We start from the raw sequence: 16132 nt of genomic DNA on the forward strand, positions 1-16132 counted from the left end.
AACATGACCGCTCAGTGCTTACTCTCACAATTTTCTTGATGCATTGGTAGCATCTGATTGTTTCTGTTACGAATAGCATGTGTGGTACATTATTATCCCCACGATTGTTTTATACAAATTCCGTTTAACTGCTGAAACAAAAGGCTGGGCAGAATAGGCGCATTATATAATGGTTGAAAAGCAAAAACAAGATTCTTCCCTCCAGCGTTGGCAATTGTACTAAGGGCTAACATGAGCTGTGCTGTAAGGCTTTTCTAATCATGGGGCATCGTACAAAAGATTTAAGGAATGATTTCCAATTACATCAAAAAAATAAATGACTTGTAGAGAATTACAAATACGGCCTGATTTTAAGTCCACACCAACTGCCAGTGGCAGGAAACTGGTTAATGTAGCTGCAAAGATGACACTGAAACATGGAAAATAAATCAAACAAGACTCCAATCATCCTCTTGAAAATTCTATATGATCTTGTAGTTGTAATCTTGGACTAAGGTATTCCTTGGACTGTCAAAAGTGATAAATTTTTGTTTCCCGAGGTAAATCTAACGAATATATATGACATAAAAAAAACATGAATATGCAAGAGTGGAATATGGATTAAGATCCAACCAATGTTGTCTCAACTAATATTCCGTAAATCAAAAGAAAAAACAACACAAAAATAGCCCATCAAGGATCAACTTTTTAATGAATACTTCTTTCCCGTGAAGGCTTTGAATTTTGGCTCTTCTTCCTTCTGAGATTTCTCTTGACTGGTGTTTTCTTGAGAAACCTAAAAACAATTAATATTGGTTATAGATGGTCTTACGTAAAGCAAATGCATCTAAAATCACGTTAATGAATCATAGATTTAGGGCTTTTCTCTGTCTCTCCAGAAGATTACCACTGCTAAGAACTACCTTAGGTGTTGTTTGAATGTCAGATGTAGTTGCATTTGACCCAAACACAAGCTTTCCTGAATGTCTACGAGACACGGTATTTGATGACTTAGAATCAGAACCCTTGATTTCTTTGTCAGTTTGTCTCTGTTTCAACTCTGGAGAGGATGTTTGTTCAACTGATGGTGCTGAGGGTTTACCATCCAAACGTCTTCCAGAACCAGTGAATGGAGTCAACCGGGCAATCTTTGTTGGCGGCTCATCTTCAACTGAAATACAAAGAATATAATCACAAACTGCTAATGAATTTTTTGCTAAATAAAACTGAGAAAATTGATAAAAGCATCTTTCAACATATGATAAAAGAATGACAACCTTTTGGTCGTTTCCTGTCAAATACAACAGGTTTTGCTTGTTTCTCAGGTTCTTTATAATCAAGAGGTGGAGCAAAATCAACTTCACAGTCTGTTTCAATTATACTGACTGCAGGAGAGGGTTTAGTTTCAACTATGTCAATGTAATACTTCTTGTTGTTATAAGGAACCATTATTGTGTCACCAGTTGTTAAACATGAGTAGCTCCTAAGTGTAGTCTCTAAGCTGCAAATAATCAAGAGAATGAAAGAAAATATCAATTGACACTGTTAAAGGTATAACTAGATATTAGAAAAGAAATACTAACATGGCTTTTGGATTGGAGATATCCAAAAAATCCTTTGTGTGAGGCTGCAGCTTCACATACGTTCCTTTTGCAAGGTTGGTGTTTTTCACTTTTACAATGTCTCCCTCTTGGAGGAGCATATTTTCCATCATCTGACAACAAAAACAGAGGAACGTTATAAACTGTAAATAAAGGAAGGAAAATTCATTAAGCAAAAAAAGTTCAGAAAAAATACGAGAAACAAAGAGGAAACGACATACCCAGTATGGGATATATATGATCCCTTCATCAGATACGAATTCTAGCACCCCACAGTGAGTAACTCTTTCAGCAGAAGGATTTTTAATTTGAAATAACATGGGGTACTCTATGTGCAAAGACGCTGAAAAACTTAACTAGTAAAAATCTTGATAGATGTTTAGATGAATAAGCCTAGTAATTTAGCAGGACAAAGAATGAATCAAATTGTTGCAACCAGACAAATAATGACTTACCAAGGCGATCAAGGGCTGAGGGAGGCATGATAACTAAAGGCAACAAAAATTGTCATAAGAAATTCTATTGGCAAAAACAAGATATCAAAGTTTCACACATGTTTTGAATCAGAGTAGTGAAATGTAAGCTGTGGGTACATACTTTTATCACCCTTTTCCAGATCTGGCTGCATAGAATTAAGAGGACAAGGAATCAGTTTAAGAATTTGAATCACATGCAGATGTAAACATTTTTCTTTTTCTTAAAAAGAGTGCGCAGCACAAATTTGTATGCATATAAAGGATGTTGCAATGCCACTCATAAACCAGCATAGTCAGCAAGCTATAGCCAGTTTTTTTTGGTCGGCACAATCTATAGCCAGTGATCACAGATCAGACCCCTTTGATCAATCACAGGCCCAAATATAAATCCCAAGGAATATGTTGACTTTGTGAATAGAAATAGTTTATGACATGTTTGGATGAGAGGAAAGAAAATAGGAGGATAGAAGAGAAAATTTTTCTCCTCAATTCAAATTTCAAAATTTTCTCACCTCTTCTTTTATTTCCTCTGAAAGAAACTAGCAAAGGAAGTTATTATTGACATAAGGCTAAATCAGTGATCGTACCTTCTCAATGAAGGAGACAGGGTAACAACGATAAAACTGTTCAAATGTTGCAAATCGATCATCTCTGTAATATGCCTGCAATTTTTTGTTTAAAGAAAAACGAAAAAAAAATGTTAACACACAAACGTAGGAGCAACAAAATTATCACGACTTATGTGATCAAAAGAAAAAAATTGTCTAACACTTAGACAGTTAAGTTCCAAGGCATGTGGTCGAATACTCTCTCTATCAAGCCAATCAGTCCCAATCCATTCAAATTTGCAATTGTTATTATTTTTTTGAAGAATTACAATCACAACACACAAAATTCAAAAGTAGCAAGTCAACATACCATAGATATCAGCAGACCAGAAGATGACTTGATGGTGTGCGTGTGCCTGAAACAAAAAAAGATAAACAAATGCCAATGATCACGATCCAATCACATAATAAATATGAGCGTATGAGAAATTTTTGTGAAACGTTACCTTAGACTGAACGATGAAAAGCTGCGTTGTAAAACCCGAGAGTCACCACACCGCTTACATGCTTCGGAAGAACACACGGTTACAGCTTTTATAGGTTAGGACTGTGATTGTTTTTCTTTTTTCTGTGTGCAATCTCTCCCTTTCATGGGCTGGATCAAACCAAGATGTTATTAGACTGGCTCGTTTATAACACGGGACATGCTAGGTGCACCCAACAACATTGCTGGTGCACCCAGCAATTAAGTGAATGGGCAAAATTGCCCCTGTTAAAAAAAATAATTATTTTTTCGGAAGAAGGTTCTTCCGATAGAACAATTTATTCTACCGGAAGAACCTTCTTCCGGAGAAGCTACCGGAAGTTTGCCATTCGAGGACAAGTTTGCCATTTCATTCGATGTTTTTTTTAAGTTTTCAGTTGAGACAAAACAACACAAAATAAAATCACCTTAACGAAATCAGAGGACCTAGGTTAAGGTTGCGTGCTTGTGGTCGAGTTCATAGGAAGAGGAAGAGATTAATTTGACAGACGAAGTTGAATTGAAGGTATAATGGCGAGGCGAGAGCTTTCAAGCACGTTGAAGAACTTGAAGGTAAGTTTTCATTGCTTGTTTGTGAGATTTGACGTAGAATTGTTTGCTTCAAGATTAGAGGTGAAAATTTAGGGACTAATGATGTTGTTCCTGGCTCTGTTTCGATGTTGGACAGTTCATGCAAAGGGCGGCTCTGAGAGAGGAGAAAACCAAGAAAGAAGAAGAGATCAGACCTGATGTCAGTGTTGGCACATCCACTGCTGTTACTAGAAAGTGGTAATTTTCTTTCCTAAATTCAAATAATTTGTAGTGATTAGTTTTTGCCACACATGGGTCTGAGTTCTGAGACTTCCTTTCGTTGAGGCTGTTATATTGATTGTCTAGTTGCCCTTGTTTGTTATGACCGGTGCATTTTAGAAGTGAAATTCAAATTATGGTGTTGTTAGTTGTGAGGTTAAGCATTTGTATCTCTGCCAATAGCCATTTAACTGGCGTTTTCTATTAGAATCTCTTAGGCTTTTAGTGAAACAATTGATGATATTAGAAGTGGTTTTTGAAGATGAGATTCCTCATGGCAATCATTTGTGATGTAACATCCATTATTTCTTGTAGTTGTAGGCTAGCAACCCAAGGTTGATATTGAAAATTTTATATATTTTATTTATGATTGTGTTGTGGAATGAGTTTCGCTTGATTTCTGCTAATTGAAAGAGCGGTAGTCTTCAAATAATGAATAAGGCATTACAAAAACAGTTGCTTTTAAATTGTGAGCTGGTATGCAGTAATTGCTGGTGGGATATACGTGCCTGTTATATTGAAGTATCAGCGTCATACCCACTGATACCGTAATGCTAACGATATGCCTAGATATGCATTCAAGGAGTATCCTCCAATTTGTTACTTATCTTAAAATTTTATTAACTGATACATTTGGAATACAACTGCCTTCCAAAAAAAAAAAAAAGACATTTGGAATACAACTCCCATGCTTTGAAAATGACTAAAATTACATATGGCTCTGATACGGGTTGGGGAAAGTATGTAACTTTATGACATGTTCATTGGTAGAAGAGTATAGTCTGATAATGGGCATGAGAAAGGTATGTAACTATAGTCTTTTGTTATGATTACAAGTTTTTTTTTTCAATTGTGATCACCATTCACTGATATAATTATGCATTAAATAGAAATCATTGAGTCTCCTTTTAAAGCATTTTTGTATCATGTGAATTTTTTAAAACTCATAACTTAAGTGTTTTAATCTTGACCATTTATTATAAGATCTAATGTTCAATATCTATTCTTAATCATATAAAAAGGCCCTCTAACGATATATAAACTGTAATGTATCTTGAAATTTTAATAATTTTCTGTATCCCTGTAACTGTGTTGTATTGTACCCACATTGGATTAAGTATCGGGGCATGTACTGTTGCTTCACTTGTAGCCCTTACAATTTACCCAAACCTTTCTGTACCTTACCCTGTAAAACAGCAAAGTTAAATAAAGCAATGTGTCTGCCAAATTTTTCTTTTCAACTTTGGTATATAATTGCCTCTCATCTGCAGTTACTTGCTTCATCCTGCTCAGTTATTTCTATTTTATTTTTTTACTTTAAACTTGACTGGCTTTCTACACATATGTAGTGTGGTTATAATGGAAGGTGATCCCCATCCTGGAGCACCTAAAGGTCGAATGTCATTTCAAAGTTTCAATCCTTCAGTTGATGTGAGTTTGAAGATCAAGAATTTCTAAGCTGTTTCTTTACTCTCCTAGTTGAGAACTAGATCTCATGATCTCTCTTTTGATTCTTTTCTAATGCGAAAAGCCTTACCATTTTAGAAATTAAATGAGGAAGAAGCAAGACTACACCAGCCAGCAGCTGAAACTACCATGTCTAGAAATCAAAATGCAAATATCAATATCAGGTGGGTTTCTTTGCCTAAACTTCCATGTGAACATTTGATTCTGTTTATTTTCCCCTCATCAAGGGTCTGAAGGTTCTCTGTTTATGGTTTAACTATCTAATGTTCCTCATGGCTTGGTCTTTTTTAAATTTAATGGACAACTATTGTAAAATTTCCTCAGATTATGACTCTGAATTTTAATTTGGTTTTGTTTTCATTGTTTCAGAGAAAATAGCTCTTCAGTAGAAGGTCCAGAATGTGCCAACATGGACAAAAAGAGTGTGGAGGTTAACGGCAATGTTAAAAGGAAACAATCTGAAGTAATTTGTGAAGCACAATATCCTAACAAATCACCAAAGAACGATCATGATGATAAACAATCATTGCCAAACAATAGTTTGGGTACTTTGAAAAAACCGAGTGGAGATAAGCTGGACTGGAAAGTTTTAAGACCATCTAGTGTCAAACAAAGTAGATGAGTTTATTGATTATTTGATTTGATAGCATACAAATTATGCTAGCTTTGGTTCTGTTTCAGGCATTGGGCATTTATATCGTTAGTCGTGGTTTTGTTAGGCTGTTTATCCATTGGTATAAAGACCTTCACATTTTCTTGTTAAGATTCAGGATTTAACCTGCTAATTTAGATTGAATACTTTTAGATTAAAGGGCTAAAACAAAAGCCTCATGAGTGTTTTTTTGTATCATCTTATGTTGTATTTTATGAAATTGTTAGTCTTTTGGAAATGTGCTTTTAGCTATTAAATATAGTTTGATATTAAAATGTATCGTGGTTACAAGTGAAATATTTTGTTTATGGTTACATACGTACGTACGCTAATAATATTCTACACAATACAAGACTGACGCCGAAATGAACAACTTCATAAATGTAGCGTACAATGAGTGTGTTGTCATAAATCACGTTAATATCTATAAATACGATACGTAGAAGCTATTGCCTTTTGTTTTACTTCGCTTGTGAGTCAAATTAAGATTTATAAAAAAAGCAAACACGTTGTAATTCATTTCCGCAAACGCTATAATTTTGACCTTTTCTCTTCGTTCTTTTGTCTTTGCTATTTTTGTCTCAGAAAGTCTTCATCAGCCACTTGCCCCCTGATATGAATTGTGTGTTGGCTTCCAAATGATGATTCAGTCTTGAGAGTTGAGACCATTGTAAACATCACAACTCATTTGTGCACTCACCAGATTAGACTCTCTCGTGTCACTACTCATTTGTGGAAACCCCACAACTTTTATGAAAGCCTTTTGAATTGGTTAGAGTCATAGATAAATTAACTAGGACTCTAATTATTTACAACAAATAAGCCAAACAGACAATACTGTTTATAGTGCAGTATTGTGCAGACTGTAAAGGCAGATGACTTCTTTCTCACAGAAGACAGTGCAATACGTGGTACATTAATGAAGATGTCCCTGTCTAATCCGTAATTGAGAGAGTATTGTCAGATGTAACTGCTGTTTTTCTGTTTGGTTTGTTCCTATGGTTTACTAGATTTAGTCTCCATTGTGATGTCCTTTTTTCTTATTTTTGCTTCTGTCATTCCTTACCATCGGTAGTAAATTTGTGCTTCATCAAGAAAGGAAATGTGTCATGCCATACCAGCTAGGAAGTGAATTCAACAGCAATGTCTAAAAATGTGGAAACATATGGAGAAAGCAAAATAGAAAAGAGTAGTTTATTGCATTTTCATTAACCGACCTAAGAGTAGATAACTAGTTACTAGTTACAAGACACTTTCTGGACAATGCTTAAGCAGGAGTCCAAGCAGAAATGGCATTCAGAATACGCCCTTTCCACCCCAGCAAAACCCACTTGCCATCCTCAGCCACTACAAAATCTTTGTGATATTCCTTCTTCACCATTTCCTTTTCATGATTCACCAGCTGAGGATCAAAACGGACTTGCTTGAACCCAGCTCTCTGGTTCCTAACCTGCCACTGCTTATAGGTCTCCGGTCTCTCAACCCTCTCAGCCCCCTCACACGCTATGACATTGATGGCATCCCTTCCAAACAACCCTTTTTCAAGCATCACTCTTTCTGGGTCTTCACGTGGCACATTAGCTTCAAACATATCAAACAGTGATGAGAAGTGGTAGAGTGCCTCCCTAAACCGAGTCAGGAAAAAGGGTGCACTATAAGTGCCATTGACCACCCCATGGATGAACATGTTTGGATTGATCATCCTTATCAACTTCAACACAGCATCTCTTGGAGACTTCACTTCCACAGTTTCATCAGGCAAGTTCTTCAGCCGGTAGAAACAGCTAACAACAGTTACTTCATTCCTGTCTATCTTGAGATCTGCAAGTTTTATAGTTTCCCATTTCTGTGCAAGACAATTGTATTCAAAAGGGACATTGAACTTCTTGCAGTAGTTTGCCAAACGTCGTCCAGTCTCCTCGACCCTTTCTGCAGGCCGAAATCCCGGCTGAGGAAGTTCAATTCCTGTTATACGAAGCCTCGGAGGACCACCATGCCTTTCTGAGAGCTTCTTGATAAGGCATGGCCACTGAAAACCATAGCAAATGCCAAAATCAATAATATGAACACTGCCCTCATTTTCCACAAGACTAACAATGTCTGGGTTGCCAAATAATTTGTCAACCTCTGCAAAGGAGAGGATGTAACATATAGTTTGTAAGCTTTCAACATATCAGCGGAAGTTGTTCCTTCTAGGGGCATGTATGATGGGGTCCCAGCAGCCAACCTTGTCTCAAGGCCATTGGCAAAGTAATGAGCCAAACGCTGGAGTCCATCCCCAAAAGCTGAAGAGTGTTGCCTAATCTGGCTGAGTAAGTCATTTGCATTCCGTTGGTCAAAGCTTGCCACGGCCTGCGCACATTGAGTTAGAAGGGTCCATAAATCTACAGCTGTGCCGGCTTTGGTGGACACTTTCTTCGAACGCGATCGTGTCCCCTTTCCATTGGACCCTCCTAAATTAACACTTTGTGATGGTTCTGCAGCAGCACAAAGGAGGGATTGACTTCTTCCAGATTGACAAAGCAGCACCTCATCTAAGATCTCTGGTGACTCTGACTCGTCCGAAAAGACGGCTGAAACCTTGCTGCCTCTTCTTCCTTCTTGTTCATGAAAAGCATAATCATCCATCCCATGGCTTCTCTTTTCTCTTGGTGCTGAAGCTGAAAAACCCTCTTCCACCATCAGTGGCTTCTTGGTCTGACTCTGAGACTGAAAGAGATTCCAGGTTCCATCATGAAAATAGCCAGCAGCTTGTGACTTCACAAATGGATCATGAAAAAAGCCAACACCTGGTGACTCCCCAGATGGATCATGTGGGGAATCAACTAGAGGGGTTTGTAGTTGTAAGAAAGAAGAATCAAATTCACCAACACCGTTGACCAAGACAGACTCACATGAATTATCAGTGGTGCAGCTGCCGTTGCTCTCGAAGCTAGCATTGCGACCATAATTTTCATCAGAGTCTGTGATGCTAACACTTTCATCACGGAAACGAGAAGAAGGTTGATGGAGAAGAGCATCATGGAAGGATTTTTCAGCAGCCTGGAGTCTCAAACATTCCTGCAACATGCAGGGTTTGCGCTCCAGGTCGTCTTCCTCGTCCATGAGGATGTCGCTTATGTATCTGAGGATTTGGTTGGAGTATTTGGTTACCTCTGTGGATTCTCCACCTGAGCTTGCGCCGGAAGAAAGGGAAGAAGATGAATCATCAAACTCAAAGTCAAACCCCTTCTCTACTTGGTTCTGATTTGAAAATTCCGTGATAGGACCACTAAAGTTTTGCACAAGAGAGTTCATGTTGAACTCGACCAAGAAATTACAAGACATGTACCTGAAGAAGTTCAGATTGTTTCAAAGAAGCCAACAATAATTGACAAGGAACCAAGGACAGAACAAGAAACAGGGACAGGAACCGGATCATATGAAAGAAATGGGAACAATACACTAGGGATCAATTCAATATAATAGCAGGCAAGATTCAGAAATCGAAATAGCAGCCTCTAGTGATGATAATCATTTTATACAACATAAGAAATGAATGAAGGTAAATCAATTAGAGTAAAAACATTATAGTATAATAATGCCTATAGAACCTGATGGTGAATCTAACTTAGGGAAACCAAACCAAGTAGTAATAGTAGTTTGGTTGCAGAGTACCTCGTAGACTCAGACAATCTCCAACTGATCGAAGTGAAACCAACACTGTTGGATGATAAGGGGTCGTACCTTTGTTATATAGAATTTATAAAATGATGCGTGATTTTTTACCAAGGAAGGTTCTGGGAAGAACAGTCAAAGCCGCCAAGCCACTTTTTGGACTATTTTCTAATGTAGACTAGTATATGTATATCTTCGTGCGTTACAAGATAAAACTAGAGAAAACCTAAACTATATTTTCCTAAAAATTTAATAAGAAGTTCCTTTAAAAAAAATAATAAGAAGATATTATTACGAAAAATAATAATAAGCATAAGACAAGGGAAAAATAGTTTATCTATAAATGTATGTAAAATGCTAAGGTAAAGTGTAAAACTATTTAAAATTATATAATTATTGATTACTTGCAATGAACATTTTTATATAAAAATTATTGCAAGATTTTTAAATTGATATTATAAATAAAATTCAAGTAATTTTTTTCTTTTATTATAAACAAAAATTATTAAAATGTACCATGAAAAAAAATTATTAATATTTTTTATTTTATAAGTTAAGTGTTTAAGTTAAGAATATAGTACTAAAACAATGTAATATTTTTTATTGAAAATATTTATTATTTTTAAAAATATTAAATATTTATCTTTTGAGTAATTAAAAATATTTAAGAATATTTGTATAATATCTTTAACTTTTGCCCCCAAATATACATGATAGAAAAAATATGTATTAAATTATGTTAATTAGGTTTTATCTAAATATCTAAAAATCATATTTTTTCTTTTTCTTTATCACTATAACATTGTAAAATATTAATGATTTTTTTTATAAAATATAACTGATCACCTTTAATAATATCTTTGTTTTTAATTATTTTTTCATTCATAACATTGGAACGTGAAATGTTCCTTAAGAAATACAAATATTTAGTCTAGTCAACCACATGTTCTTATAAACACTTTTTCTTTACTTGTATTTAATCATTTGTACTTCTAAAATCATATGTATATAATCAATAATATTTTTTTTAATAATTTTGCAAAACAGAGTGGAGATAAGCTGGACTGGAACGTGCTTAGACCATCTAGTGTCAACACAAAGTAGATGAGCTTAGTGATCATTTGATAGCATAGAAGTTAGCTAGGTTTGATTCTGCTTCAGACCTTGAGCATTTATCGTGGTTCTATATGCTCTTTTTCCATTGGTATAAAGACCTTCATAATTTCATCTTAAGATTCAGGATTTACCCTGCTAATTTAGATTGAATACTTCAAGATTAAAGGGTTAAAACAAAAGCCTTGCGTGTTTTTTTTTTTTTTTTTGTATCGTTATACATTGTATTCTATGAAACTGTTGGTCTTTTGGAAATTTGCTTTTGCTTATTGAATACATTATGATATTAAAACGTAAGGTGGTTACAAGTGAAATACTAATTCATTTAATTTTGAGTTTCTCTCTCCGTCTTCTTTTTCTTTGCTACTTTGTTTGTCCAGAGAAAGGATTCATCAGCCTCTCCTCCTTATATACTGTCTTGAGTTGTTAACCTCGTGGAGAAATACGGGGGGCTAGTCAAAGTTTTAAGTAATGCTGCAATCTAAGTTAGCAAAGTTAAGTTTGTGCATTTGCCAGATTGGACTCTCCACAACACTAATTAGTAATTAGTATGTGGGAAATCCATACATTCTATTGAAGGGCTTTTGAAATGGTTCCGTTCATTGATAAATTAACTTAACTAGGAAAGCTCTGATTATTTACAAGAAACAAACAAAAGAGACAACGCAGTATATATTGCAGACTTGAGGAGCAGAATGTAAAGGCTCGCTTATTTTTCATAGAAGACAGTGTAAAACGTGGCTCATTAATGAAGATGTCCTTATCCAATTCTTAGTTGAGACAGTATTGTCTGCTACTTTTAGTCAAATCTACCTGCTGTTTGATTTGATCCTATGATTTCCTAGATTCGGTTGCCATTGTGGTGTACCTTTTCTTATTTTCTTCTCCCTTTTCTTACCATGAGTAGTAAATTTGTGATTCATCAAAAAAGGAAATATGTCATGTCTTACCACTTAGTGTGTGTTTGGATTAGTGATGATAAAATTGATTTTGAAAGAAATTTATTTTACATAATTGATTGATTATTATAGAATTGATTTTGATAGAAGTAAAGTTATTCCTATTTGCTTCAACTCTATCATGATTTTTTTGTATCATAATTAATTCTACCATAATTTTAAAAACAATCCAAACATGATTTTGGAGACTATCCAAACTCACACTCATGCCAGCTAGGAAGTAAATTGAACAGAAATATCTGAAATGCGAAATCAAATGAAGAAAGAGAAATAGCATAGCATTGAGAAGATTATTGCATTTCCAGTTACAAGACATGTCTGGACATTGCTTAAGCAAGAGTCCAAGCAGAAATGGCATTCAGAATACGCCCTTTCCACCCCAGCAAAACCCACTTGTCATTCTCAGCCACCACAAAATCTTTGTGATATTCCCTCTTCACAATATCTTTGGCATCATTCACCAACTGAGGATCCAAAGGGAGTTGCTTGAACCCAGCTCTGAGGTTCCTAACCTGCCACTGCTTGTAGGTCTCCGGTCTCTCAACCCTCTCAGCCCCTTCACACGCTACGACATTGATGGCATCCCTTCCAAACAACCCTTTCTCAAGCATCACTCTTTGCGGGTCTTCACGAGGCACATTAGCCTCATACACATCAAACAGTGATGAGAAGTGATAAAGTGCTTCCCTGAACCTAGTAAGGAAAAAGGGTGCACTATAAGCGCCATTGACCACCCCATGGATGAACACGTTTGGATTGATCTTCCTTATCAACTTCAACACAGCATCTCTTGGACACTTCACATCCACAGTTTCATCAGGCAAGTTCTTCAGCCGGTAGAAACAGCTAACAACAGTTAGTTCATTCCTGTCTATCTTGAGATCTGCAAGTCTTATAGTTTCCCATTTCTGTGCAAGGCAATTGTATTCAAAAGGGACATTGAACTTCTTGCAGAAGTTTGCCAAACGCCGCCCGGTCTCTTCGACCCTTTCTGCAGGCCGAAATCCCGGCTGAGGAAGATCAATTCCTGTTATACGAAGCCTTGGAGGACCACCATGCCTATCTGAGAGCTTCTTGATAAGGCAAGGCCACTGAAAACCATAGCAAATGCCAAAGTCCATAATATGAACACTGCTCTCATTTTTCACAAGACTGATGATTGTCTTGGTTGTCAAATAGTTTGTCAACCTCTGCAAAGGAGAGGATGTAACAAATAGTTTGTAAGCTTTCAACATGTCAGCAGCAGTTGCCACTTCTAGGGGCATATATGATGGGGTCCCAGCAGCCAACCTTGTCTCAAGGCCATTGGCAAAGTAATGAGCCAAACGCTGAAGCCCATCCCCAAAAGGTGAAGAATGTTGCCTAATCTGCTTGAGTAATTCATTCGCATTTCTTTGGTCATAGTTTGCCACTGCCTGTGCACATTGAGTCAGAAGGGTCCATAAATCCACAGTTGTCTCCATGTTGGTGGACACTTTCTTTGAACGTAGACGTGTTGCCTTTCCATTGGACCTTCCTAAATCAACCCTTTGTGATGGCTCAGTAGGAGCACTATAGAGTGGTTGACTTCCTCCAGTTTGATAAAGCAGCACCTCATCTAAGATCTCTCGTGGCTCTGAGTCGTCAGAAAAGATGGCTGAAACCTTGCTACCTCTTCTTCCTTCCTTTTCATGAGAAGCATGACCATCCATCCCATGGCTTCTCTTTTCTCTTAGTGCTGAAGCTGGAGTACCCTCTTCTACCATCAGTGGCTTTGTATGAGACTGAAATAGATTCCAGGTTCCATCATGAAAATAACCGTCTTCTGGGGAATCAACTAGAGGGGTTTGTAGTTGTAGGAAAGAAGAATTAAATTCACTCACACCGTTGAGCAAGTCAGACTCACATGAATTATCTGTGGTGCAGCTGCCACTGCTCACAAAACTTGGAATGCGACCAAAAATTTCATCAGAGTCCGTGATGCAAGTGTTTTCATCACGGAAAGGAGAAGGGTTTTGATGGAGAAGGGCATCATGGAAGGATTTTTCAGCAGCCTGGAGTCTCAAACATTCCTGCAACATGCAGGGTTTGCACTCCAAGTCGTCTTCCTCGTCCATGAGGATGTCGCTTATGTATCTGAGGATGGGATTTGAATACTTAGTAAACTCCATGGATTCTCCACTTGAGCTTGCACCGGAAGAAGGGGAAGATGAATATTCAAACTCAAACTAAAACCTCTTTGCTGCTAGAGTTAATAGAAAGCATGTTGAACTCTACCATGACATTAGACTTCTAGAAGAGATGTATCTCTGAAGAATATTTCTAAGAAGCACACAGTATCTGACTAGGATTGTCAATGAAACTTGGAACGGGAACCAAAGACAGAACAAGAAACAAGAATGGGAACGGGAATAAATGAACAAAGTGAGAACAATATATACTCTAGGGATTAATAATAGCAGGGAAGATTCAGAAATTTAAATAGCTGCGTCTAGTGATGGTAATCATTATATTCATCATAAGAAATGAATTAAGGAAAATCAATCATGATAAAGACCCTGATGAATGAATCTAACTATGGACAAACCAAGTACAAGTTTTGTTGCAGAGTAGAGTACCTCGTAAACTCAGAAAATCTTCAACTGAAGTGTAACCGACACTGTTCGGTGATATGCGGTCCTACCTTTTCTTATAAAATGATGCATTGTTTTTGTATTAAGGAAGCAGCAAAAGCCGCCAAGCTCCTTTTCGTACTATTTTAACGAAGACAGATATATTATCTTTAGTGTGTTATATATAAGATAAAATCAGATTAAAGTCCCTAAAAACATAAATATTTTAAAATTAATAATGTTTACATATCCTTTAGGAGAGGTTCTTATAGAATCTGATTCAGCCATAGCAGTGAAGTTATTGAATGAAAGATGTTATATATATATATATATATATGAATTTACTAACCTACACACTCATATATTTCGAGAAAACATAGCTTACTTTTGTTGCAATTCTGGCAGATGCAGCTGTCACATTTCCTAGTAATTTCTAATTTGGGCTTTTAGTTCCTTGTACTAATAAAAAAAATAACTTTAACTTCTGCACCAAATATACATGATAAATTAATTAAAAATATTATATATTTAACTTTAAAATAATGATATTGTGCCAAAAAAAATACATACATGATAGAAAATGTATGTAATAAATTGTGCTACTTAGATTTTGATAGCAACAACAACAGCCCACCACAAACCACATCATACCAGACAGACCGCACCCATACCAAACCAACATACGTAAATGATTATGTGTGAAGGAACCCAACAGTAATGTCTAATTCCGTTAGCATTGTTGCTTGTTAGGGGACAACTCCAAATCATAATCCAATTCTGTTACAACAGAATTGATATTATTATCAGTATTAGACATTTTAAACATTATAAAAAGGAATACAATGAATGAAACAAACAAGGAAGAATTATGAATTACCTTTTATTGTAGTTAGCATAGCATAGTGCAGTCCTTTGTTCCTAACAAATTGGTTCGACCTGCCATCCATGGCTGCCTCCCATGGCTACCTCTACCTGCCGAAACCCCTACCTTTAATCATACTCATTCACTACAGCCACCAGACCACCCTAGACCGCCTTGAAAAGGTTGTATACCACCTCACCCTGAAGTTATCCTCCATGACCACCCAAACTTTGGAGATGACCACCAAGACTCTAGCGATGACCGCCAAGCTTGACGTCATCCTTGACCAGTTATCCGCTCTCATACCCACTCCCTTTCCTCCCAACTCATTCCCAATAGACGCACCACCACCTGTGGAGACCTTAACAGCATCCACTCCATCTCCATCTCCTCCCAAACCACCACCAACAACAGCACCCACGTTAGCTCCGCCTCCCTTGGCTGTTTCCCACCATCCCGAACTCAAAATAGTCGCACCCATGGCTCTGCTACCGCTTTTACGCTTTCATTCGACCAACCGCCACATCTAGCTTAGTTGTCTGTTGCCTCCATCACTTCGCACCGCCCACCGTTGTTACTGTCACGGCCATTGCCACGAAATCCCTTACGGCAATGACACCATCCTGCTCAGCAACGCTGCCATCAAGCATCAGATTCATCTGCGCTCAGTTTGGATTTTTTCGCCGTCAAGATTCGGCTTTCCTCTGTTTGTCATCAACGACGACATCTGCCACCACACCCGCCACCACATCCACCACCACCACCACCGAAGTTACTGCCTCCACCATCATCTCCGCCACCCGTCTTTAACGCCTTCCTTGATTGCTCCACGGCGCAGGTCACAAACCCAATCCTCTCCTTAGCATTATTCATTCAGACATTATTATTGTTAGG

General features: G+C 37.1%; 2 protein-coding genes and 1 pseudogene across 5 annotated transcripts; 1 reads left to right on the forward strand and 2 right to left on the reverse strand.

Annotated features, from left to right (window-relative positions):
* Positions 1 to 581: 581 nt before the first annotated feature.
* LOC100803896 (ubiquitin fusion degradation protein 1 homolog) lies at positions 582 to 3268 on the reverse strand. Of its 4 annotated transcripts, none has more exons than XM_003547223.5 (10): positions 3111 to 3268; positions 2975 to 3020; positions 2644 to 2718; positions 2178 to 2202; positions 2036 to 2068; positions 1802 to 1923; positions 1563 to 1693; positions 1257 to 1480; positions 903 to 1150; positions 582 to 775 (listed from the first exon to the last, which is right to left on the reverse strand). In XM_003547223.5, the coding sequence occupies exons 2-10, from the start codon at positions 2975 to 2977 to the stop codon at positions 680 to 682; spliced, it is 957 nt and encodes a 318-aa protein (XP_003547271.1). In that variant the 5' UTR covers positions 2978 to 3020; positions 3111 to 3268; the 3' UTR covers positions 582 to 679. The 4 variants fall into 4 exon arrangements, with proteins under 4 accessions (XP_003547271.1, XP_014623873.1, XP_040865798.1 ...); XM_014768387.3 differs by having other exon boundaries at positions 2178 to 2198; positions 3111 to 3170; XM_041009864.1 differs by having other exon boundaries at positions 1563 to 1923; positions 3111 to 3219.
* A 319-nt stretch (positions 3269 to 3587) lies between these two features.
* LOC100500463 (uncharacterized) lies at positions 3588 to 6081 on the forward strand. Its single transcript, NM_001251562.2, is given in 5 exon segments — positions 3588 to 3700; positions 3816 to 3916; positions 5287 to 5368; positions 5483 to 5568; positions 5774 to 6081. Coding segments are annotated over 5 exon segments (564 nt in total). The 5' UTR covers positions 3588 to 3658; the 3' UTR covers positions 6027 to 6081.
* Positions 6082 to 7236: 1155 nt separating this feature from the next.
* LOC100779806 (uncharacterized) overlaps positions 7237 to 16132 on the reverse strand; it is an 18158-nt pseudogene continuing 9262 nt past the window's right edge.

Source organism: Glycine max, chromosome 15, assembly GCF_000004515.6.
Source record: "Glycine max cultivar Williams 82 chromosome 15, Glycine_max_v4.0, whole genome shotgun sequence".
Taxonomy (NCBI): Eukaryota; Viridiplantae; Streptophyta; class Magnoliopsida; order Fabales; family Fabaceae; genus Glycine; species Glycine max.